Source organism: Oncorhynchus keta, chromosome 7 (assembly GCF_023373465.1).
Source record: "Oncorhynchus keta strain PuntledgeMale-10-30-2019 chromosome 7, Oket_V2, whole genome shotgun sequence".
NCBI classification, from domain to species: Eukaryota; Metazoa; Chordata; class Actinopteri; order Salmoniformes; family Salmonidae; genus Oncorhynchus; species Oncorhynchus keta.
This window is the reverse complement of record NC_068427.1, coordinates 41,750,422-41,776,395: the sequence shown is the minus strand read 5'-3', so window position 1 is coordinate 41,776,395 and position 25,974 is coordinate 41,750,422. Positions and strand designations below refer to the sequence as shown.

At 44.0% G+C, this 25,974-nt stretch overlaps 2 protein-coding genes and 1 long non-coding RNA gene across 8 annotated transcripts in view; 2 read left to right on the top strand and 1 right to left on the bottom strand.

Annotated features, from left to right (window-relative positions):
• The window catches only part of parp14rs3 (poly(ADP-ribose) polymerase family member 14-related sequence 3), a 36,562-nt gene extending 19,534 nt beyond the window's left edge, over positions 1–17,028 (top strand). For both annotated transcript variants that reach the window (XM_035774109.2, XM_035774108.2), the window contains exons 16-26: positions 1,547–1,723; positions 1,940–2,115; positions 2,199–2,307; positions 2,395–2,514; positions 2,629–2,691; positions 8,658–8,834; positions 8,990–9,172; positions 9,486–10,127; positions 10,330–10,493; positions 13,953–14,127; positions 14,340–17,028. In XM_035774109.2, coding sequence (XP_035630002.1) covers positions 1,547–1,723; positions 1,940–2,115; positions 2,199–2,307; positions 2,395–2,514; positions 2,629–2,691; positions 8,658–8,834; positions 8,990–9,172; positions 9,486–10,127; positions 10,330–10,493; positions 13,953–14,127; positions 14,340–14,635 — 2,282 coding nt within the window. In that variant the 3' untranslated portion in view covers positions 14,636–17,028. The remainder of the gene's footprint in view (positions 1–1,546; positions 1,724–1,939; positions 2,116–2,198; positions 2,308–2,394; positions 2,515–2,628; positions 2,692–8,657; positions 8,835–8,989; positions 9,173–9,485; positions 10,128–10,329; positions 10,494–13,952; positions 14,128–14,339) is intronic.
• Positions 17,029–17,119: 91 nt separating this feature from the next.
• Positions 17,120–25,974, bottom strand: part of LOC118386381 (R3H domain-containing protein 1-like) — an 85,735-nt gene continuing 76,880 nt past the window's right edge. The window contains 12 exon segments of the mRNA XM_052522932.1: positions 17,120–17,789; positions 18,121–18,341; positions 18,785–18,916; positions 19,043–19,145; positions 19,299–19,426; positions 19,649–19,810; positions 21,122–21,167; positions 21,246–21,384; positions 22,983–23,148; positions 23,244–23,362; positions 23,607–23,635; positions 23,764–23,866. Coding sequence (XP_052378892.1) covers positions 17,651–17,789; positions 18,121–18,341; positions 18,785–18,916; positions 19,043–19,145; positions 19,299–19,426; positions 19,649–19,810; positions 21,122–21,167; positions 21,246–21,384; positions 22,983–23,148; positions 23,244–23,362; positions 23,607–23,635; positions 23,764–23,866 — 1,487 coding nt within the window. The 3' untranslated portion in view covers positions 17,120–17,650.
• On the top strand, positions 20,010–21,115 carry LOC127931162 (uncharacterized). Of its 5 annotated transcripts, none has more exons than XR_008140031.1 (3): positions 20,010–20,117; positions 20,157–20,307; positions 20,474–21,115. It is a non-coding gene; the product is annotated as an uncharacterized LOC127931162 (long non-coding RNA). The 5 variants fall into 5 exon arrangements; XR_008140033.1 differs by having other exon boundaries at positions 20,157–20,497; positions 20,562–21,115; XR_008140030.1 differs by having other exon boundaries at positions 20,157–20,497; positions 20,538–21,115.

The following is a 25,974-nucleotide window of genomic DNA, read 5'->3' as shown; positions in this document are numbered from 1 at the left end:
GTGACAGAAGTACCAGATCATCAGCAAACAGCAGACATTTGACTTCGGATTCTAGTAGGGTGAGGCCGGGTGCTGCAGACTTTTCTAGTGTCCGCGCCAGTTCGTTGATATATATGTTGAAGAGGGTGGGGCTTAAGCTGCATCCCTGTCTAACCCCACGACCCTGTGTGAAGAAATGTGTGTGTTTTTTGCCAATTTTAACCGCACACTTGTTGTTTGTGTACATGGATTTTATGATGTCGTATGTTTTACCCCCAACACCACTTTCCATCAGTTTGTATAGCAGACCCTCATGCCAAATTGAGTCGAAGGCTTTTTTGAAATCAACAAAGCATGAGAAGACTTTGCCTTTGTTTTGGTTTGTTTGGTTGTCAATTAGGGTGTGCAGGGTCAATACATGGTCTGTTGTACGGTAATTTGGTAAAAATCCAATTTGACATTTGCTCAGTACATTGTTTTCATTGAGGAAGTGGACGAGTCTGCTGTTAATGATAATGCAGAGGATTTTCCCAAGGTTACTGTTGACGCATATTCCACGGTAGTTATTGGGGTCAAATTTGTCTCCATTTTTGTGGATTGGGGTGATCAGTCCTTGGTTCCAAATATTGGGGAAGATGCCAGAGCTAAGAATGATGTTAAAGAGTTTTAGTATAGCCAATTGGAATTTGTTGTCTGTATATTTGATCATTTCATTGAGGATACCATCAACACCACAGGCCTTTTTGGGTTGGAGGGTTTTTATTTTGTCCTGTAACTCATTCAATGTAATTGGAGAATCCAGTGGGTTCTGGTAGTCTTTAATAGTTGATTCTAAGATCTGTATTTGATCATGTATATGTTTTTGCTCTTTATTCTTTGTTATAGAGCCAAAAAGATTGGAGAAGTGGTTTACCCATCCATCTCCATTTTGGACAGATAATTCTTCGTGTTGTTGTTTGTTTAGTGTTTTCCAATTTTCCCAGAAGTGGTTAGAGTCTATGGATTCTTCAATTACATTGAGCTGATTTCTGACATGCTGTTCCTTCTTTTTCCGTAGTGTATTTCTGTATTGTTTTAGTGATTCACCATAGTGAAGGCGTAGACTCAGGTTTTCCGGGTCTCTATGTTTTTGGTTGGACAGGTTTCTCAATTTCTTTCTTAGATTTTTGCATTCTTCATCAAACCATTTGTCATTGTTGTTCATTTTCTTCGGTTTTCTATTTGAGATTTTTAGATTTGATAGGGAGGCTGAGAGGTCAAATATACTGTTAAGATTTTCTACTGCTAAGTTTACACCTTCACTATTACAGGGGAACGTTTTACCCAGGAAATTGTCTAAAGGGGATTGAATTTGTTGTTGCCTAATTGTTTTTTGGTAGGTTTCCAAACTGCATTCCTTCCATCTATAGCATTTCTTAATGTTACTCAGTTCCTTTGGCTTTGATGCCTCATGATTGAGTATTGCTCTGTTTAAGTAGACTGTGATTTTGCTGTGGTCTCTCTCTCTCTCTCTCTCTCTCTCTCTCCTTCCTGCTCGCTCTCTGTGTGTGACATCTGCTTTATCCAGGTCCTCTGAGGGCTGATGCAGCAGGGGTGACCAGTGGCGGGGCCCTTCAGTGTGACTTCATCATCCACATACTGGGGCCCCACTCTGTGGCTGAAGCTACACAACGAGTCACCAAGGTCCTGGAGTGCTGTGAGGACAAACAGATCACCACTGTGTCCTTCCCTGCTCTTGGCACTGGTGGGCAATGGTTTATTAGTCAATCAGCGTTGTTACAGGTTCTTAAAATAAACTGCTATTAAAAACTCTGAATTACCCCATCAAAATTTTTTTTTAGGCTACCACCATGCTGCTATTTTTAATTGTCACATTCAAAATCTAGTCATCCATTGGTTCTTGTTGTCCTATTTTTCAGCTCCACCTAATGCAGGTAATTTTGTATGATTCCCATTGTAGGTGGTGGTGGCCTTAGCGGCACAGACTCTATTGGTGCCACCCTCCAGGGCATCCAGGATCATCTATCACTGTGCTCCTCCCCTACCATTATTAAACTGATCTACATCGTCATCTATGAGGACAAGATCCTGCAGGAGTTTCAGCTGGGGCTCAACCAGTGGAAGACAGACCAGATGGTACAGCATGTTGAGGAAATACAAATCTGATGTACTAACCTTTCCTGACCAACTAAATGCAAACATTGTGATTCCAAAACCAGGTTGAAGACAACAGTGACTATGATCTTGAGGATGATCTTTATGGTGATGAAGATGACAGTGTTATATGTAACACTAACTATGAGGAAGATGACACCAGTGTTCAGACAGGTTCGTACAATTCCAGTCTGTTGCAAAATGTGTTCTACTGCTAAATGCCTGCTACTTACACGTTTCTATGTGAATCCCTTCATCCAGGAAACACAATTGAAGCAATAATTGGGCCAGTGAAGGTCAAGGTAGTATGCGGTGACATCACTAAGGAGAAAACGGACGCCATCGTCAGCAGTACAAACACGAGCCTCGATCTGAACTGTGGTAAGATCCCCCTCCCCCAATTCCAACTTTCGAATCAGCCAAACATACCTGATATTATTGCATCATACAGGTCTTCAGCTGAGGATTATACTCATGTCCTATCTCACTCTGCAGGTGTATCAGGAGCCATTCTAAAAGCGGCTGGACAGACAGTCGTGGACGAGTGCAAAGCCTTAGGTATGAGTCTTGATGTACATTAAGGATGTAACGGATTTATCGATATACATCGGTCCCCAGTTCAATTGTTTGAGATATGAGTGCATCGGTCTGTGGAAGCCCAAACCAATCCAAATTCAGCCTGTAACGCAACAAAATGTTGAAAAAGTCAAGAGGTGTGAATACTTTGAAGGCACTGTACATTTTCAACCTCATACAGAGATAAACCAGGTGACATCACTTCCTGTTGAGTGAGGGAGTGCTCTGTTTGTTGTTTTGAAAGTCTCTGAAAAAGTGTTATATTGAAAACGTTTAGTTACTAGCTAGCCACCTTTTGAGTTTGGATATCGCAACGCGGTTGGCATCACTTGCTGGGATTGCTAATATCTGTCCAGGGATCCTGCCGACCAAGGCTGGGTCTGGGGAGCTGTTTGACCTAGCAGCTAGGTGGAGCGTGTCCACAGGCTTGGAAAACCCAGCACCGGCCCAGATGACAGGTCCAGGCCGATAGTGGTCAAGTTCCTGAGGTTCAAGGTCAAGGTAGTTGTTCTGGAAACAAACACTAGTAACAGGATCATCCAAATGATCACATTTTCACTAATACTGTAGAACTTTGTTCTAAAGATGTATCTTTACCCATTGGATGAAGTGATCACAATATAGTGGCTATATACAGAAAAGCCCAAGCTCCAAAAGCTGGGCCTAAAATAATGTAAAAGAGATCCTACAAAATATTTTGCATTGACTCCTATGTGGATGAGGTTAAACACGTTTGTTGGTCTGATGTGATTAATAAGGTGCATCCAAACGTGGCACTTGATGAATTTATGAAATTGCTTCTTCCAATTATTCATAAACATGCACCAGTTAAGAAACGGACTGCTAGAACTGTTAAGGCTCCATGGATTGATGAGGAATGTAAAAACTGCATGGTTGAAAGTGATGGGGCAAAAGGAGTGGCTAATAAGTCTGGCTGCACTTCTGACTTTATGTGACTAAACTCAACAAAAAGAAGAAGAAACTGTATTATGAAGCCAAGATCAATGATATAAAGTATGATTGAAAAAACTACATTAAATGACAATCTGGGCAGAAAGACATTCAACGCCATCTTTCATCGACTCAGATGGCTTATTCATCACAAAACCATTTAACGTTGCCAATTATTTTAATGATTACTTCATTGGCAAAGTGGGCAAACCTAGGCAGGAAATGCCAACAACGAACAGTGAGCCTTCGTATTCATGCATAAAAAAAACTAATAATGAAAGAAAAGCATTGTACATTTTAATTTTCTAAAGTTAGTGTGGGAGAGGTGGAAAAATTGTTATCAATCAATAATGACAAACCTCCTGGCATTGACAACTTCAAATCAAATGTTATTGATCACATAGACATTTTTAGCAGATGTTATTGCAGGTGTAGTGAAATGCTTGTGTTTCTAGCTCCAACCGTGCTGTAGTATCTAACAATTCACAACAATTCACACATCTAAAAGTAAAAGAATGGATTTCAAATGTATATAAATATTAGGACGAGCAATGTTGGAATGGCATTGACTACAATAAAGTAGAATAGAATATAGTATATACATATGATATGAGTAAAGCATATGATATGAGTAAAGCAGTATGTAAAAATTATTTAAGTGACGAGTGTTCCATTATTAAACTGGCCAGTGATTCCATGTCTATGTATATAGGGCAGCAGCCTCTAAGGTGCAGGGTTGAGTAGCCTGGTGGTAGCTGGCTAGTGATGGCCATTTAACAGTCTGATGGCCTTGAGATAGAAGCTGATTTTCAGTTTCTTGGTCCCAGCTTTGATGAACCTGTACTGACCTCACCTTCTGGATGATAGCGGGGTGAACAGGCAGTGGTTCGGGTGGTTGTTGTCCTTGATGATCTTTTTGGTCTTCCTGTGACATCAGGTGCTGTAGGTGTCCTGGAGGGCAGGAAGTGTGCCCCCAGTGATGCGTTGTGCTGACCACACCACCCTCTGGAGAGCCCTGTGGTTGCGGGTGGTGTAGTTGCCATACCAGGCAGTGATACAGCCCGACATGATGCTCTCAATTGTGCATCTGTAAGAGTTTGTGAGGGACTTAGGGGCCAAGCCAAATTTCTTCAGCCTCCGGAGGTTGAAGAGGCGCTGTTGCTCCTTCTTCACCACACTGTCTGTTTGAGTAAACCATTTCAGAATGTCAGTGATGTGTACGCCAAGGAACTTGAAGCTTTCCACCTTCTCCACTGTGGTCCCATCGATGTGGATAGGTCCGGGCTCCTTTTGCTGTTTCCTGAACTCCACGATCAGCTCCTTCGTTTTGTTGATGTTGAGGGAGAGGTTATTTTCCTGGCATCACTCCGCCAGGGCCCTCACCTCCTCCCTGTAGGCTTTTTCATCATTATTGGTAATCAGGCCTACTACAGTTGTGTCATGATTGAGTTGAAGGTGTGCATGGCCATGCAGTCATGGGTGAACAGGGAGTACAGGAGGGAGCTGAGCATGCACCCTTGTGGGGCCCTAGTGTTGAGGATCAGCGAAGTGGAGGTGTTGTTTCCTACCTTCACCACCTGGGGGCAGCCCGTTTAGGAAGTACAGGACCCAGTTGCACAGGGCGGGGTGGAGACCCAGGGTCTCAAGCTTAATGATAAGCTTTAAGGGTACTATGGTGTTGAAGGCTGCTATGGTCAATGAACAGCATTCTCACGTACAGTTGAAGTCAGAAGTTTACATACACCTTAGCCAAATACATTTAAACTCAGTTTTTCACAATTCCTGACATTTAATCCTAGTGAAATTTCCCTGTTTTAGGTCAGTTAGGATCACCACTTTATTTTAAGAATGTGAAATGTAAGAATAATAGTAGTGAGATTTATTTCAGCTTTTATTTCTTTCATCACATTCCCAGGGGGTCAGAAGTTTACATATACTCAATTAGTATTTGGTAGCATTGCCTTTAAATTGTTTAACTTGGGTCAAACGTTTTGGTTTGCCTTCCACAAGCTTCCCACAATAAGTTGGGTGAATGTTGTCCCATTTCTCCTGACAGAGCTGGAGTAACTGAGTCAGGTTTGTAGGCCTCCTTGATCGCACACGCTTTTTCAGTTCTGCCCACACATTTTCTATCGGATTGAGGTCAGGGCTTTGTGATGGCCACTGCCAACACCTTGACTTTGTTGTCCTTAAGCCATTTTGCCACAACTTTGTAAGTATGCTTGGGGTCATTGTTCATTTGGAAGACCGATTTGCGACCAATCTTTAACTTCCGGACTGATGTCTTGAGACGTTGCTTCAATATATCCACATGTAAAGCCTTCCTCTTTTTCCTAAAAACATAACGATGGTCATTATGGACAAACAGTTATATTTTTGTTTCATCAGACCAGAGGACATTTCTCCAAAAAGTACAATCTTTGTCCCCATGTGCAGTTGCAAACCGTACAAAACCGTCTGTTTTTATGGCGGTGTTGGAGCAGTGGCTTCTTCCTTTCTGAGCGGCCTTTCAGGTTATGTCGATATAGGACTCGTTTTACTGTGGATATAGATACTTTTGTACCTGTTTCCTCCATCTTCACAAGGTCCTTTGCTGTTGTTCTGGGATTGATTTGCACACGACAGCCCATAATGACAAAGCAAAAACAGGTTTTTAGACATGTTTGCTCGTTTATTAAAAAATAAAAACGGAAATATAACATTTACGTAAGTATTCAGAACCTTTACTTTGTTGAATCACCTTTGTCAGCGATTACAGCCTCGAGTCTTGTTGGGTATGACACTACAAGCTTGGCACACCTGCATTTGGGGAGTTTCTCCCATTCATCTCTGCAGATCCTCTCAAGTTCTGTCAGGTTGGATGGGGAGCGTTGCTGCACAACTATTTTCAGGTCTCTTCAGAGATGTTCGATCGGGTTCAAGCCCGGGCTCTGGCTGGGCCCTCAAGGACATTCAGAGACTTGTCCAGAAGTCACTCCCACGTTGTCCTGTTGGAAGGTTGAACCTTCGCCCAGAGTTTTCATCAGAGCAGAGAATATTGTTTCTTATGGTCTTGAGTTTTTTTAAGTGCCTTTTGGCAAACTCCAAGCGGGCTGTCATGTGCCTTTTACTGAAGAGTGGCTTCCATCTGGCCACTCTACCATAAAGGCCTGATTGGTGGAGTACTGTAGAGATGGTTGTCCTTCTGGAAGGTTCTCCCATCTCCATAGAGGCTGCAGAAATTGTTTGGTACCCTTCCCCAGATCTGTGCCTCAACACAATCCTGCCTCGTAGCTCTACAGACATTTCCTTTGACCTCATGGCTTGGTTTTTGCTCTGACATGCACTGTCAACTGTGGGACCTTTTATATAGACAGGTGTGTGCCTTTCCAAATCATGTCCAATCAATTGCATTTACCACAGGTGGAGTCCAATCAAGTTGTAGAAACATCTTAAGGATGATCGATGGAAACAGGATGCACCTGAGCTCAATTTCGAGTCTCATAGCAAAGGGTCTGAATACTTATGTAAATAAGTTATTGTTACAGGAATTAAATTCCTCTATGTTTTAATACCCAATTAAAATGAAACACTCTGTCAATTCATAAGAATTTGTAAGACTCTTATTTGTATAAAATGGACAGAGATCAGTCTTTAAAATCAACCAGCAGCGTTTATTCTCGAGAGGACTGCCCATTATACATTTTACCATAGGTTATAAACTGAAAATTACGTCAGCGTTTTCTAACTGTTCCGTCTCTTCTTGACACTGGTACAAAGGCTGTATAGTTCTCAAGCCTTCCCACATCGTCTAGAGCCAAGGCCAGCCTGTGTAGATAAGCATTCTAGCCAGTCTGGCGATATAGTTAATTCATTTCTACCAAGGAACAGACAGTCATTTTTCTAATTCTTGATTATATTTACACACATTATATTCAGTACTAGGATTAAAAAGAAAAATCATACATATACAGTAACATAATAGTATTCTGATTAGTCAGTCCTGATTGAAATGTATACATAATTAGTCATTATTGATAAAAATTCCCTTAACAGGTATATCTGTTTTTTGTTTTCCAAAAATACTTTTCACTGTGTCATTATTGGTTTATTGTATGTAGATTTGCTGAGGATTTTTAATTTATTTAATCCATTTTAGAATAAGACTAACATAAATGTTAAATAAAAAGTCAAGGGGTCTGAATACTTTCCGAAGGCACTGTATAAAAGATAGGAATATGTATAAAGCCATTATTGCATGGAACTCCCATCTCATATTGCTCAAATGAACAGCAACCCTGCTTTTAAAAAACAACAACACCCCACGGCACAACGCCTCTCCCCTCTTTAACCTAGATATTTGTGTGTATGTATTGATATGTAGGCTACGAGTGCCGTTTTCAAATGTATGTAGTTCTGTCCTTAATGTTCGGTATTATTTCATGTTTTGTGTGGACCCCAGGAAGAGTAGCTGCTGCTTTCGCAACAGCTCATGGGGATCCTAATAAAATAACAAATACTCTAATCTGATAGTGGGGTGGTACATGTTCACTTAGTCTGACCAATGGCTCAGCTTAGTTGCCTATACACATCATTGACAGACACTAACAGAGGGCCACTCAGAGATGTCATCTCAGACCGATCCAGCTCAGAGAGGCCCAGAGATGTCATCTCAGACCGATCCAGCTCAGAGAGGCCCAGAGATGTCATCTCAGACCGATCCAGCTCAGAGAGGCCCAGAGATGTCATCTCAGACCGATCCAGCTCAGAGAGGCCCAGTTCCTGAGCTCCCATCAGCAGCAGATTTTAATTTAAAATGGAAAATGAATGTGTTCATGCAACAATAACGTCAAATTGAAACCAAAGCACATCAATTCGTTCCCCTAATCAAACATATCTATTCCTGTATTGTATCGGAGCTATAGATACGTATCGAATCGTAAACATCCCTAATATACATTCATTCTAACACAGTAAAAAACAACTTGCTAATCCGTTTTTCCCCGTTCTGATCCCAGGGACCCAACCCAGTGATGGTGTTGTCATGACCAAGCCTGGGAATCTCAAGACCAAGCACATCATTCACATGGTGGGACAGACCAAGGAGAAGGAGATCACCAGCTCAATGCTTAAAGTGTTAAAGATGTGTGAAGACGAGAAAATACAATCGGTCTCTTTCCCAGCGCTCGGAACAGGTAGGCATAATAACAATCTAGTATTATTGTTGCAAACCTTACAGTGACGTGTATTATTTGCTGTCCATGTACTGTATGAAGATATAACAAATAAATACACTGGACACTAAAGACACAAGTGTCTGTTCTAACAGATTGTTTGTGCCCTTGTACAGGTGCTGGTAACTTGGGAGCAGTGCAGGTCGGGAATGCAATGATATCCGCAATAGCTGATTTACTGATAAGCGTCAGAACTCCGTCAGTTACAACGATTCACATTGTTATATTCCAAAACAAGATGATAAAGGACTTTGAGGAGGTTATGAAAAAGTTCAAGAAGGTGGTCCCCAAGGCTGCAGGTAGGTGACAGGGTTTTAAGACCAGAGTTGAAGCTGCAACCTTTAACTTAAAGTCCCACAGTAAAGTAAACACACTTAAGTGCACAAAAATATGTGCCTTTTGTTAAGTCAATCCGGTGGATAAATGAGGTTCTAAGGAGGTGGGAGTGGGACTTTAATCATCAATATGCCTTTAAGAATTTGGCTGTATACAGAATTAGATCGTTTTTTTTCCTGCCTCATTAATACAAAACCAAAGCATACAATGTTGTTGTTTTTGAAAGTCTTGTAAGGCTCCTCACAGCACTCTTTGTTTTTTAATTCATTCCCATAGCCAAAGAGTCATCAAAAACTGCCAAAACAACCAGACCAACCCAGCCCATCCCTACCAAACAAGCCCTGTTTTTGGCCAGTGCCACAGCAGCCGTGGTCTTCCCCAGTATGGAGGCTGTGGTGTATGGGCCCTCCCCTGCCAGCCTGACCAAGGTGAAGAAACTCCTGGACGAGCTGATCTCTGAGGAGTGCATTAGCCAGGACCTTCTCTCCAGCCACCTGCCCTTGCTCCTGGAGGCCCAGAAGGAGGCCATCGTAGCCCTGAGCCAGAAGAACCAGGTCCATGTGCTGGTGGCGTCCCCAGACAAGATGACCATCTCTGGGAAGAAAGACGACGTTTTCTCTGCCGTCCTCCAGATTAAGGACTATCTGCAGGGGGCAAGGGACAGGGAGAGCCGGGAGGGAGAGGAGAATAGGCTGAGGGAGACAGTGCGCTGGGAGGCGGGGGAGGGAGAGACCTGGGGAGAGCTGGACTGTAGTCTAAGCTATGATCTGGAGCTGGCCTTCCACAAGAAAGAGAAGCTTTTTAAATATAACCACCAGGGGGAGACATTCACTGTGGACCTGAAGGACATGCAGCAGACTGACAGCAAAGGGACCATCACCAGGGTCAAAAGGAGCCTTGTGGTGGACTCTGAAACAGGTAATGCCTCGGTTTTCATGTTTTAGGAAAATGTTTTAGATGAAAGTATAGTTTTTAGTTCATACAAATGTATAGTTGTATACAGTGTCCAATACAGAATATTAAGAGAATATTCCTGTCAAACTTCAGTGATAACGCTCATGGTCGTGTTTTTACATTGATTGATCTGTTCAATTATTCCCACTGTGCGTCTGTTTTTCAGCCGTCATTCAGTTCCCACAGAGCTGGACTAGAATGGAGGGCAAGGATCTGGAGATCGTCACACTGGCTCCCAATTCAGCAGAGTACCAGAGAATTGAGAAGGAGTTCATTGCAACCAGCAAGAACCCAAAAACTAATACGCAGCCAACCATTCAAATTATCCAGGTAAATCAAATCAAATTTTATTTGCCGCATACACATGGTTAGCAGATGTTAATGCGAGTGTAGTAAAATGCTTGTGCTTCTAGTTCCGACCATGCAGTAATATCTAACAAATAATCTAACAATTTCACATCAACTACCTTATATACACAAGTGTAAAGGAATGAATAAGAATATGTACATATAAATATATGGATGAGCGATGGCCGAACGGCATAGATGCAGTAGATGGTATAGAGTACAGTGAATAGTGGGGAGAACAAGTATTTGATACAGTGCCGATTTTGCCGATTTTCCTACTTACAAAGTATGTAGAGGTCTGTCTCTCTGTGAGAGACGGAATCTAAAACAAAAATACAGAAAATCACATTGTATGATTAAGTAATTCATTTGCATTTTATTGCATGACATAAGTATTTGATACATCAGAAAAGCAGAACTTAATATTTGGTACACAAAACTTTTTTTTGCAATTACAGAGATCATATGTTTCCTGTAGTTCTTGACCAGGTTTGCTCACACACTGCAGCAGGGATTTTGGCCAACTCCTCCATACAGACCTTCTCCAGATCTTTCAGGTTTCGGGGCTGTCGCTGGAAAATACGAACTTTCAGCTCCCTCCAAAGATTTTCTATTGACTTCAGGTCTGGAGACTGGCTAGGCCACTCCAGGATCTTGAGATGCTTCTTACGGAGCCACTCCTGAGTTGCCCTGTCTGTGTGTTTCGGGTCGTTGTCATGCTGGAAGACCCAGCCACGACCCATCTTCAATGCTCTTATTGAGGGAAGGAGGTTGTTGGCCAAGATCTCACGATACATGGCCCCATCCATCCTCCCCTCAATACAGTGCAGTCGTCCTGTCCCCTTTGCAGAAAAGCATCCCCAAAGAATTATGTTTCCACCTCCGTGCTTCACGGTTGGGATGGTGTTCTTGGGGTTGTACTCATCCTTCTTCTTCCTCCAAACATGGTGACTGGAGTTTAGACCAAAAAACTATATTTTTGTCTCATCAGACCACATGACCTTCTCCCATTCCTCCTCTGGATCATCCAGATGGTCATTGGCAAACTTCAGACGGGCCTGGACATGCACTGGCTTGAGCAGGGGGACCTCGCGTGCGCTGCAGGATTTTAATCCATGACGGTGTAGTGTGTTACTAATGGTTTTCTTTGAGACTGTGGTCCCAGCTCTCTTCAGGTCATTGACCAGGTCCTGCCGTGTAGTTCTGGGCTGATCCCTCACCTTCCTCATGATCATTGATGCCCCACGAGGTGAGATCTTGCATGGAGCCCCAGACCGAGGGTGATTGACCGTCATCTTGATCTTCTTCCATTTTCTAATAATTGCGCCAGTTGTTGCCTTCTCACCAAGCTGCTTGACTATTGTCCTGTAGCCCATCCCAGCATTGTGCAGGTCTACAATTTTACCCCTGATGTCCTTACACAGCTCTCTGGTCTTGGCCATTGTGGAGAGGTTGGAGTCTGTTTGATTGAGTGTGTGGACAGGTGTATTTTATACAGGTAATGAGTTCAAATTAGGTGCAGTTAATACTGGTAATGAGTGGAGAACAGGAGGGCTTCTTAAAGAAAAACTAACAGGTCTGTGAGAGCCGGAATTCTTACATTTGCATTTACATTTAAGTCATTTAGCAGACGCTCTTATCCAGAGCGACTTACAGGTTGGTAGGTGATCAAATACTTATGTCATGCAATAAAATGCGTATTAATTACTTAAAAATCATACAATGTGATTTTCGTTTTAGATTCCATCTCTCACAGTTGAAGTGTACCTATGATAAAAATGACAGACCTCTACATGCTTTGTAAGTAGGAAAACCTGCAAAATCGGCAGTGTATCAAATACTTGTTCTCCCCACTGTACATATGAGATGAGTAGTGTAGGGTATGTAAGCATTTTATAAAGTGGCATAGTTTAAAGTGACATTATACATTTATTTATTACATCCAATTTTTTATTATTAAAGTGGCTAAAGATTGAGTCAGTATGTTGGCAGCAGCCACTCAATGTTAGTGATGGCTGTTTAACAGTCTGATGGCCTTGAGATAGAAGCTGTTTTTCAATCTCTCGGTCCCAGCTTTGATGCACCTGTACCGACCTCGCCTTCTGGATGATAGCAGGGTGAACAGGCAGTGGCTCGGGTGGTTGTTGTCCTTGATCTTTTTGGCCTTCCTCTGACATCGGGTGGTGTAGGTGTCCTGGAGGGCAGGTAGTTTGCCCCCGGTGATGCGTTGTGCAGACCTCACTACACTCTGGAGAGCCACACTCCGAGGGCCCTCGCCTCCTCCCTGTAGGCCATCTCATCGTTGTTGGTAATCAAGCCTACCACTGTAGTGTCCTCTGCAAACATGATGATTGAGTTGGAGGCGTGCATGGCCGCGCAGTCATGGGTGACCAGGGACTACAGGAGAGGGCTGAGAACGCACCCTTGTGGGGCCCCAGTGTTGAGGACCAGCGGGGTGGAGATGTTGTTACCCACCCTCACCACCTGGGGGCGGCCCGTCAGGAAGTCCAGGGCCCAGTTGCGCAAGGCGAGGTCGAGACCCAGGGTCTCGAGCTTAATGATGAGTTTGGAGGGTATTATGGTGTTGAATGGTGAGCTGTTATCGATGAACAGCATTCTTATATAGGTATTCCTCTTGTCCAGATGGGATAGGGCAGTGTGATTGTGATTGCATCGTCTGTGGACCTATTGGGGCGTAAGCAAATTGGAGTGGGTCTAGGGTGTCAGGTAGGGTGGAGGTGATATGATCCTTGTCTAGTCTCTCAAAGCACTTCATGATGACGGAGGTGAGTGCTACTGGGCGATAGTCATTTCGCTCAGTTACCTTAGCTTTCTTGGGAACTGGAACAATGGTGGCCCTCTTGAAGCATGTGGGCACAGCAGACTGGGATAAGGATAGATTGAATATGTCCGTAAACACACCAGCCAGCTGGTCTGCGCATGCTCTGAGGACGCAGCTCGGGATGCCGTCTGGGCCGGCAGCCTTGGGAGGTTTAACACATTTAAATGCTCTACTCAAGTTGGCTGTGGTGAAGGAGAGCCCGCAGGTTTTGGTAGCGGGCCGTGTCGTTGGCACTGTATTGTCCTCAAAACGAGCAAAGATGTTGTTTAGTTTGTCTGGGAGCAGGACATCGTGGTCCGCAACGGGGCTGGTTTTCTTTTTGTAACTCGTGATTGACTGTAGACCCTGCCACATACCTTTTGTGTCTGGGCCGTTGAATTGCGACTCTACTTTGTCTCTATACTGACGCTTAGCTTGTATGATTGCCTTGCGGAGGGAATAGCTACACTGTTTGTATTCGGTCATGTTTCCGGTCGCCTTGCCCTGATTAAAAGCAGTGGTTTGCGCTCTCAGTGAGGTGTTACTGCTGTGATATGTAGATTACATATATAACCAGAAGAAAAATGTTGGTTTTCTCTATTATCACTGACCACTGACAGATCCAGAGGATTCAGAGCAAAGACCAGTGGCAGAGGTACGCAGTGAAAAAACAGGCGATGGATAAGAAGTATCCCAAAAACAAGAATGAGCTGAATCTTTACCACGGAACAACCGAAGACATCTGTCAGAAAATCAACACCTGTGGTTTCAACAGGAGCTTCTGTGGGAGAAACGGTACGGAACAATCTATAGCCTCGTTACTGCTGGATGATAGATCTTCAGGTAGATACTGACAGTGCTCTTAGGAGGAGCTTAATCAAAGATTTAGCAAACAATTTAAAGTTCTTATCACAGCAAAAACAGTCTTGTGGTTTGACTAGATTCCTGAAGATGAAGCCCTCCATTTTCATTGTGTTTAATTAACCTGGAGTCTGTTTTCCTTTTAGCTACTGCATACGGCGACGGGACTTACTTTGCCAAAGAGATGTGGTACTCGTGCCACGATACATACTCCAAACCAGATGCCAGTGGACTGAAGTATATGTACCGTGCCAGGGCACTGGTGGGTTCACCCTGCCTGGGGGTGCATGGCATGAAGGAGCCGAACCCCCTGAACCCCGCTGACCTCCGCCAGGGGCTACATGACTGTGCCGTCAATGATCTGCAGAATCCATTTATCTACGTGGTGTTCTGTGATGCAGGTGCCTATCCAGACTACCTCATCAGCTTCATGATCATCTGAGAGATGGGAATATTAATTTAAGGGCTGCACTGAAACAACAATTAAAAACTTGTCAAGTACTTAGGAGGCTAGTAGACCTAATGCCTTAAAGTGGAGTATTGATATTTTCTTAGGTATGAGGCTCTTTAACCAGGTCGAAGCTGTGACATGTTTAGTTTATTAGAATCCCCATTAGCTACTGCACATGCAGCAGCTACTCTACCTGGCATCCACATAACACGTACAAATACATGACAAAGTACAGATAAGAACATAAGATATTAAAATAAGTTATAGTTGAAGTCGCTAGTTTACATACACCTTAGCCAAATACATTTAAACTCAGTTTTTCACCATTCCTGACATTTAATCCTAGTACAATTCTGTGTCTTAGGACAGTTAGGATCACCCCTTTATTTTAAGAATGTGAAATGTCAGAATAATAGCAGAGAATTATTTATTTCAGCTTCTATTTCTTTCATCACATTCCCAGGGGGTCAGAAATTTACATACACTCAATTAGTATTCGGTAGCATAGCCTTTAAATTGCTTAACTTGGGTCAAACGTTTTGGGTAACCTTCCACAAGCTTCCCACAATAAGTTGGGTGAATTTTGGCCCATTCCTCCTGACAGAGCTGGTGTAACTGAGTCAGGTTTGTAGGCCTCCTTGCTTTCTATGGGATTGAGGTCAAGGCTTTGTGATTGCCACTCCAATACCTTGACTTTGTTGTTCTAAAGCCATTTTGCACAACTTCGGAAGTATGTTTGGGGTCATTGTCCATTTGGACCCATTGCGACCAAACTTTAACTTCCAGACTGTCTTGAGATGTTGCTTCAATATGATTTTGGGATGGTGTTCTTCAGCTTGCAAGCCCCCCCCTTTTTCCTCCAAACATAGCGATGGTCATTATGGCCAAACAGTTCTATTTTTATTTCATTAAACCAGAGGACATTTCTCCAAAAAGTACAATCTTTTTCCCCATGTGCAGTTGCAAACCGTAGTCTGGCTTTTATGGCGGTTTTGAAGCAGTGGCTTCTTCCTTGCTGAGTAGCCTTTCAGGTTATGTCGATATAGGACTCGTTTTACTGTGGATATAGATACTTTTGTACCTGTTTCCTCCAGCATCTTCACAACGTCCTTTGCTGTTGTTCTGGGATTGATTTGCAAGTACTTTTATCTCTAGGAGACAGAACTTGAGCAGTATGACGGCTGCGTGGTCCCATGGTGTTGATACAGATGAACGTGGTACCTTCAGGTGTTTGGAAATTGTTCCCAAGGATGAACCAGACCTGTGGAGGTCTAAAAAACAAAAAACAATTTGGAGGTCTTGGTGGATTTCTTCTGATTTTCCTGTGATGTCAAGCAAAGAGGCACTAAGTTTGAAGGTAGGCCTTGAAATACATCCACAGGTACACCTCCAATTGACTAATTATGTCAATTAGCCTATGAGAAGCTTCTTAAGCCATGACTGAATTTTCCAAGCTGTTTAAAGGCACAGTCAATTTAGTGTATGTAAACTTCTGACCCACTGGAATTGTGAAATAATCTGTAAACAATTGTTGGGACAATTGTGTCATGAAATAAGTAGATGTCCTAACCGTCTTGCCAAAACTATAGTTTAACAAGAAATGTGGAGTGGTTGAAAAATGAGTTTAAGACTCCAACTGTATATATAGAAAAGACAGACAACAAAAATACTTCTTATATACAGTTGTATACAGCCTCAATGGTTGTTTGTTTTTGAAATTATCATGACAATGTTAGCTGGGTCGTTCCACCAATTCAGTGCCTTTTGAGAAGTGTAACTTCACCTAATTTTAATATGATCATAAGAGCACATGCATGTTCAAGAAAAGTTGTTTTCCCCATTTCAAGGGGTTAAATAAAATACTATAGTAATCTTAAGTCAGCCATGAAAATAGAAGTTTGTTGTGTGCAAGGAGGGGCAATTGAATGCAAGCTTACATTTTGTATAACATTTCTAGCCAGTCTATGGGGAACAGGGTTGACATGCATTGCTCGACCTACTCGGTTTTCTACCACAAAACACTAGCAAATGAACAGTAGAACCAGCTCACCTGCTTTTACACTGATTTGACTGTTTCTTTTCTAAAGAAATAGTTTGACCATATTAAAACGAGAGTTCACAAAACAGTGTGACATTAAAATTAGGGACAGATGTAAATTAATCAGTATCCTGTGCTATATATATATATATATACATATACATATATATATACATATATATATATATATATATATATATACATATATATATATATATATATATACACACACACAACTGTAGGTCATAATTACCATTTTATAAAGCACTGCTGCGGAAGCAAGAATCTCAAATCAATTGTATTTTGCACATCTGTAACCAATAAAGATCTGATTGAGTCACTGTTATTCACAGCTCATTAGATGACATTGCAAACAAACCAACAAAAAGTATTATGGTAAGGCTTGATTTAACAGAATTATAGAGCCAGCCAAATGATTGTTTATTGGAAAACATTTTTATTCCCATAGTTAAATGAGAGCAGTACAGTGGTTTCCCATGTTCAACTAGTAGTAGAAGCACATTCTACTGCCGAGGGAGGTAGTCTATACCAAGGGGTCACAGCCTTGATTAAATACTGCTACACACACAGGCCTCGTATTATACAGCATTAAACACCATTTTATCTGGTTATTGAATGTTAAATGTTAAATTAAACAAAAGTTCTCATTTAGACAAGGCCATCAATCAACACCTGTCTCAGCCCTTCATCATACAGTAGACATGTCAGGATACTGACGGTCCCCCCGGCTGGTTGTATTCTGTAAGGAGGCTGAATGAATCAAGTAACAGTTTCAACACAAAGGGGGTCTTCTCTGTTCAAGCCCAACGGTCGGGAGGTAAACTTGATTACATCTACCCATGCAGGGGAGGAGCAGAGTACAGGCTTAGACAAGATAAACATAAAACAAACAGCCCTATTATTAGCAGGAGGGAAGGAAGAGGGGGAGGGGGGGGAGTGTTATTGCACTACATCTGCTGGGTAGAGTTGCCGTTCCAAGTGTTATTTTCATCCTCACTGTCCTGGTGATTCCGTAGCCTGTGGATTTTACCGTCTCGTTTGAAGTCTACTGGTTGCTTCTCCAGTGTGCGTTTGCGAAGGGTTTCTCTGAAAAAGTGAAAATGGATGTGAAACAAACCAATTAGGCTTTAGAACACCCAATCTTACACAACCACACTATTCAATCAAACCCCTAGATTCATTCTCAGAATTATTATTATTCACTCTGGCTACAACAACAATGCATGTTTCTGTTATGAAACCTGATAAAGATTAACCTGGACGAGTCTAACCATTCAATTTCAATGTAATTGTACATTGTAACAATCGGGCAAAGTCTCGTCAACTGAACTCCTAACCATAATGTACCATCACAACAATCTCAGCTACTCCTAAACATAGGAGTGTATATCGAAGAGCCTGCTGGATGGGGCCTCACCTCTTCGGTTCAGCAGATGAGGAGGAGGAACCAGAGCCTGAGTTAGTGTTGGGCTGCTGGGCTGGGCCTCTGGCGCCTGCTGCTCCGGGGGTGGCGGGGCTGGTGAAGAGGAAGCCACTCAGGAACCTCCACACAGCCAGAAGGGGGTAGAGGATGGTACCCAACACAGCCCAGATACCCCCTCCAGACTGCACCACTGTGTTATTGGGCCGTCCTGTTTGCTGGAAGCAGTTAGGAATAATAGAAAACACATTATACTCAGTGTTGTCATTTTACCAGGGAAAACAAGCAAAAAGACCCGAAAACAAACATGGGAAAAAAGACCAATCCGTCCCTCTCCTCGCCCCTACCTGGGCTTGGACCGGGGACCCACTGCACACATCGACAACTGACACCCACAAAGCATCGTTACCCATCGCACTACAAAAGCCACGTCCCTTGCAGAGCAAGGGGAACAACTACTTCAGGTCTCAGAGCAAGTGACGTCACCTGATTGAAACACTATTAGTGCGCACCACCGCTAACTAGCTAGCCATTTCACATCGGTTACACATGCATGTACAAGGACTAAATCTAACTGTGCAGTGATATGACACTGTCTTGTTGTCAATTCACAAATGACAAAGTGGAAAATGGGAGTTGTATTTGGTTTCCAGTCACTCACAGGCAGCAGGACTATGGAGGCACCGGGAGCCAGCTCCAACTCCAGTAGAGTCTTACCCAGGTCGTCAGCCGTAAACTCCCTGCGAGGGAACATAGTCGCCAGGGAGAAGTTGCCATAGCGATTTCCCACTTCCTGAAAGGAGAAATACAAACTCTTTAGTGACAACCGGCATTATGATATTTAATATCATATTCCACCAGAGAGAATGAACATGTTCTTAATGTTCAGTTGTCTAACTTGAGTTGGAAAAAGTCTTACATTGACAGCAAACTGCCGAGCCTCATTCAGTCTGGCCTCTGAGGAGAACTGCCTGGTGAAGAAAGAACCATCTGGGAGACGGAACTGTATTCTTGCTATGGCGCTGGAGGAAAATAACATTTAAAAAAAAAATGTTATTCTATGATTACATTAGTGGTGACATAGAACTTCTTGGGTGTAAAAAAAATAAATAAAAAAAATAAAAACTGTTTAAAGTGAATCTACATTTTCTCCTGTGACTAAAGTAACTCCATACCTCCTCTCCCTGTGTACGATCTCCTTCTTGGCTTCCGCCTCTGCTTGTCTGGCCTGCAGTGCTGCCAGCCGGGCTACCTCCACCTCCTCCTGGTTATTGGCATAGCGGGCAGCTCTGTCAGCACGGTCCTGTGGGACAAACTTGCATCAGCCAGCCCCTATACTCATTCCACACCACCACAACAACAAACATTGTCTATTTCATCACCAAACCCTGTAGTGTTCACTCGGGCCACTAGAGGGAGTTATGAGTAAAAGTTTAATCAGAGAAGCCCAACAAGGGATTATTATTTTTAGTTCAGTCTTTTGGGTTTTGAAGCAGAGAGGTGAGAGCTTGATGCATTTGTTTACCAGGGCGATCTGTGCTTTGACACGCTCCCTGGCAGCCTTCTCCTCTGCCTTCTCTCTGCTCCTCTCATCCATAATGCGCTTGGTCTTCTCATCCTCGTTCTTCATCTTGAAGTCCAGCATCTCCTTCCCCATCTTCCTTCTCTCCATCTCCTTTATTTCACCCTGACCATCATCACACAGAAATAGATACAGGCGCACACAAGTATCAATAGGCCATCCATACTATGTATACACATATAGATTAGTCAAAATGTACATTATATAGTATTAAAAGAGCAGTATTGGCCACCGGTGAGGTGTCAGTATGGGAGGTGTCAGTATGTGTGGTGTCAGTAAGGGACAACGGCGAGGTGTCAGTATGGGAGATGTCAGTATGGGCGGTGTCAGTAGGGGACACCAGCGGAGGTGTCAGCTGGGGAGGTGTCAGTAGGGGACACCAGCAGAGGGTCAGCAGGGGACACCAGCGGAGGTGTCAGCTGGGGAGGTGTCAGTAGGGGACACCAGCGAGGTGTCAGTAGGGGAGGTGTCAGTAGGGGACACCGGCGGAGGGTCAGCAGGGGACACCAGCGGAGGTGTCAGCTGGGGAGGTGTCAGTAGGGGACACCAGCAGAGGGTCGCATGGGACACCAGCGGAGGGTCAGCAGGGGACACCAGCGGAGGTGTCAGCTGGGGAGGTGTCAGTAGGGGACACCAGCAGAGGGTCAGCAGGGGACACCAGCGGAGGTGTCAGCTGGGGAGGTGTCAGTAGGGGACACCGGCGGAGGGTCAGCAGGGGAGGTGTCAGTAGGGGACACCAGCAGAGGGTCGCATGGGACACCAGCGGAGGGTCAGCAGGGGACACCAGCGGAGGTGTCAGCTGGGGAGGTGTCAGTAGGGGACACCAGCGGAGGGTCAGCAGGGGACACCAGCGGAGGGTCAGCAGGGGACACCAGCGGAGGTGTCAGCTGGGGAGGTGTCAGTAGGGGACACCAGCGAGGTGCAAGTAGGGGAGGTGTCAGTAGGGGACACCAGCGAGGTGCAAGTAGGGGAGGTGTCAGTAGGGGACACCAGCGAGGTGCAAGTAGGGGAGGTGTCAGTAGGGGAGGTGTCAGTAGGGGAGGTGTCAGTAGGGGAGGTGTCAGTAGGGGAGGTGTCAGTAGGTGTCAGTAGGGGAGGTGTCAGCAGGGGACACCAGCGGAGGTGTCAGTTGGGGAGGTGTCAGTAGGGGACACCACCAAGGTGTCAGTAGGGGGAGGTGTCAGTAAGGGACACCAGCAAGGTGTCAGTAGGGGAGGTGTCAGTAGGGGAGGTGTCAGTAGGTGTCAGTAGGGGAGGTGTCAGCAGGGGACACCAGCGGAGGTGTCAGTTGGGGAGGTGTCAGTAGGGGACACCACCAAGGTGTCAGTAGGGGGAGGTGTCAGTAGGGGACACCAGTGAGGTGTAAGTAGGGGACACCAGCAAGGTGTCAGTAGGGGAAGTGTCAGTATTCTTTACCTCTTTCTTTTTCTCATCCCGTCTCTCCTCCAGTTTCTTTGTTAACCTACAGAAGGGAAAGTTTCAGAAGACAAAGCATATTTCAACCCTCCATCCCTGTTCCTCCGTTGTGTGTCGTTCCTACCTCTCCACCTTAGCATCAAGGACCCTGTCAGGCTGAGAGCTGGTTGATGCGTCGTCTGACGATGAGCTCCCGTCTTCCCCGGGGGTGACGACCACTGAGGCTGATGCTCCGCCTTCCTCTGCTGGCCTGGACAGGGATTCTGAGCAGAACCACAAGCGGATTACAGAAATCATTATCAGTGCGTGTTTCTCAATATGCATACTGCCGTTCTCTCGAGTATGTTTCTTGTGAGGACGAGTGTGGAGAAATATATATATATATTTATTTTTTTACATGGTTGTTTCATATTTCTGTGCATACTTTCAGTTGAAGCTTGCATTGATGCATACTTCAAAATATGTACAAACGGAGTATGCATTCAAGAAGTGCCCTCCGTGCTCCGTTTTGCATACTTTGATTTGGATCCATACATTTTGAGAAACAGCAATCATGTCAGTGTCTCTATTGAAGTCTACACATTGTTGTTCATATCAACAGGACACAATATACAAAGGTATGGGGACACCCCTTCAAATGAGTGGATTCAGCTATTTCAGCCACACCCCATGCTGACAGGTGTATAGAATCGAGCACACAGCCATGCCATCTCCATAGACAAACATTGGCAGTAGAATGGTCTTACTGAAGAGCTCAGTCAACTCTAAGTGGTGTTATTATGAAGTAGAAACGTCTAGGAGCAACAACGGCTCAGACGCGAAGTGGTAGGCCACACAAGCTCACAGAACGGGACCGCCGAATGCTGAAGCACGTAAAAATCATCTGTCCTCAGTTGCAACACTCACTACCAAGTTCCAACTGCCTCTGGAAGCAACGTCAGCACAAGTCTTCCTCAGGAGCTTCATGAAATGAGTTTCCATGGCCAAGCAGCTGAACACAAGCCTAAGATCATCATGTGCAATGCCAAGCCTCAGCTGGAGTGGTGTAAAATTCACCGCCATTGGACTTTGGAGCAGGGAAAACGCTTTCTCTTGAGTGATGAATCACGTTTCATCATCTGGCAGTCCGACAGAAGAATCTGGGTTTGGCGGATGCCAGGAGAACGCTACCTTCCCCAATGCATAATGCCAACTGTAAAGTTTGGTGGAGGAGGAATAATGGTCTGCGGCTGACTTTCATGGTTCGGGCCACGCCCCTTAGTTCCAGTGAAGTGGGATCATAGGCTACAGCATACTATGATATTCTAGACAATTCTGTGCTTCCAACTTTTTGGCAAGAGTTTGGGGGAAGGCCCTTTCCTGTTTCAGCAAGACAATGTCCCCTGCATAAAGCGAGGTCCATACAGCAATGGTTTGTCGAGATCGGTGTGGAAGAACTTGACTGGCCTGCAGAGGCCTGACCTCAACCCCATCAAAAACCTTCGGTATGAATTGTTACGCCGACTGCGAGGCGAGGAAGTCTTAATCGCCCAACATCAGTGCCCGACCTCACGAATACTCTTGTGGCTGAATGGAAGCTAGTCCCTGCAGCAATGTTCCATCATATAGTGGAAGAGTGGAGGCTGTTAGAGCAGCAAAGGGGGGCCCAACTCCATATTAATGCCCATGATTTTGGAATGAGATGTTCGACGAGCAGCTGTCCTCATAATTTTAGTCATGTAGCATATCTAGTAACACACACAGAATGACATTTCTGTATAGCGCAACTGCTCGTATTTTGTTGCATTGTTATGCAGCAAAACTCCTGTGGTGAACCATCATTAATCAGCATCGTCCACGGTGGTCTGACACACAAACACACCTTTAGATGTGGCTGGCGCTGCAGGTGGTGCGTGGCTAGGCTGGAGCTCCAGTGGGGGTGAGGGGGGCTGTGCTGGGGCTGGCTCTGAGGCTACCACGGCTGGTGGCCAAGCCTCCACGGGGGTCCCTGCTTCCAGTCCCTCGCTTGCTATCTGCTGGGCGTGCATCTGTAAGGCACAAGAGATGCATGTTCAGTGTGACTCCCTCAGCGCTCTTGAAAACAAGTTACTGTTATTGTTTGTCTTTTCTATTTAAGTCTTACCTGTTTGACTTTGTCGATTCTTTTCGTGAGTTCCTCTGCAGAGACACTCCCGGCAACAACTTCCAGGGGGATTCCATTCTCTCCAATAAAGAAACTGGACGGGATGCACACCACCGGGTCTTCAAGGGGAAGTTAAGGGCAAACCAAAGTGCACAACATAATAATAATAATAATAATAATAACAATAATAAAAGGGATTGGACTTGATTACATAGTCTAGAATATGTCTGAAAGAATATGGTTGGTGAATAATCACAGGTATTAGAAGAGATGGAACATTTTCTACACAAAATTATGACTGAGGGATCAGAAACAATAGTCCAAATATAGGGGTTATAAAAACCCTTTGGAGGAGAAGGATACAGATTTGAGAGAACTGAGAGCATGTCTCGCTGGAAGAAAAAAGCATTAAACACAAGACATAACATTTATGTTAGTATTACTAACGTCATTTGAAAAATAAGGTAAGGAAGCAGTGTGTATCATATCCACACAAGTGTAGGATTGCATTATAGGCTACCTCTTGGCATCCACCTTGATTGCGACACAGCAGTTATGGGAGACCTCGGCCACTCCGTCGTCCTCCCAACTGGACATCATTTGTGCTGACACCTCATCGTCGCCTGGTAGAAGACAAGAATGTCAGAAGTGGTGAATTATCCGCATCACACGCACTGCCCACAAGACAAGTATGTTGGTGGTGACAGTCGCTGGTTCTACTGAAATTAGGCAAGGAACGAACGGTGAATAATGACAAACGCCATCTATGTTTCTGTTGTATGTAACGTCAAAGCTAGCCAGACATATTGGTTGTCATTAGCGGCTAGAACTAACCAGTTAGCGAACAATTAACTAAACCAGGTAAATCGTATTATTTAACGTTAGCTGATATTTGACAGCTGTCATTCCTTTCCGTTTCGACCCGTTGGCTAACACTTTGTCAAATCAAATTTATTTACATAGCCCTTCGTACATCAGCTGATATCTCAAAGTGCTGTACAGAAACCCAGCCTAAAACCCCAAACAGCAACCAATGCAGGTGTAGAAGCACGTCATGTTGTTGATATTCATAGCTAGTTTACTGACAATGACAGAGCTCGTTTGGTCTCAGTGTTTTAGCTACATTAGCGAATCATTCAACTCAACTGGTTGGCTAGCAAATCTGCGCTGGCTAGCTACCGTAATCTACCTAACAATACCTGTTATTACGACGACGAAGATGGAGCTCTGTTCTTTGGCTGAGATGATGGCTGCTGGAATAGAGCCTTCAAACCAAAGCATTTTAATAAAATGTGTTGGCTTTTTCTGTTTTCTAATGCTGTCCAGTCGTTTCTATTCTGAAAGTATTAGAAACTGTGCTAGAACGTTCAATCTCATCGCTGAACTAAATTAGCATGATGGGTGTAGTAGTCCGTAGGCACTAACGCTTCCTTATGGGACTTGTAGTCCACACAATCATGTCAACCGATTAACAGCAGATAGCGCTGTGGTACTGATTAAATATTTGTTGCCGATAACTAGAAAGAGTTGTGAATGTGATTAACGAGGCCCTTTGAAAAATCAACGGGTGTGGTAACTAAGAAAGCATAATACATATATGTGATGAGTTATGAGAACTAGAACATTGCATTTGATTAACGTGCTAATACATCAGCCTCCACTACATTACTTTGTAATGCAAATTGAAAATATAATCTGTAGTAGCGTCAAGGGTTGAAATACTTTTTGTATTCTAGCCCTTGATGGAAGTAGTTTTATTTCACAAGGCAAATAGCCACGTCTATTTTAGCATGTCAAACATCCCAGTGCTTTTTATATAGATTATTTCCCCGCACTCTAATAGTACTCCTAACTAGAGCCCCGATAGCGATACAATGCAGTCGGAAAGTATTTAGACCCCTCGACTTTTTCCATTTATTTACTTTACAGCCCTATTCTAAATTCCTCATCAATCTCCACACGATACCCCTTCATGACAACACGAAAACAGTTTTTGTAGAGCGGCCAGACGGAAGCCACTCCTCAGTAAAAGGCACGGCAGCTGGCTTGGAGTGACTCCGACCATGAGAAACAAGATTCTCTGGTCTGATGAAACCAAGACTGAACTTTTTGGCCTGAATGCCAAACATCACGTCTGGAAGAAACCTGGCACCATCCTAGGGTGAAGCATGGTGCTGGCAGCATTATGCTGCACCATCCTAGGGTGAAGCATGGTGCTGGCAGCATTATGCTCGGAATGTTTTTCAGCGGCAGGAAATGGGAGACTAGTCATGATCGACGGAAAGATGAAAGAGAGAAAAAAGAGAGATCCTTGATGAAAACCTGTTCCAGAGTGCTCAGGACCTCAGACTGGGGGCGAAGGTTCACCTTCCAACAGGACAATGACCCTAAGCACACAGCCAAGACAACACAGGAGTGGCTTCGGGACAAGTCTCTGCATGTCCTTGAGTGGCCCAGGCCAAGCCTGGACTTGAACCTGATCGAACATCTCTGTAGAGACTTGAAAATAGCTCTGCAGTAAAGAATGGGAGAAAATCCCCAAATACAGGTGTGCTAAATTTGTAGCGCATAGCCTAGAAGATTCAAGGCTGTAATCGCTGCCTAAGGTGCTTCAACAAAGTATTGAGTAAAGAGTCTGAATATGTAAATGTGATATTACAGTTGAAGTCAGAAGTTTACATACACTTAGGTTGGAGTCATTAAAACTCCTTTTTTCAACCACTCCACAAAT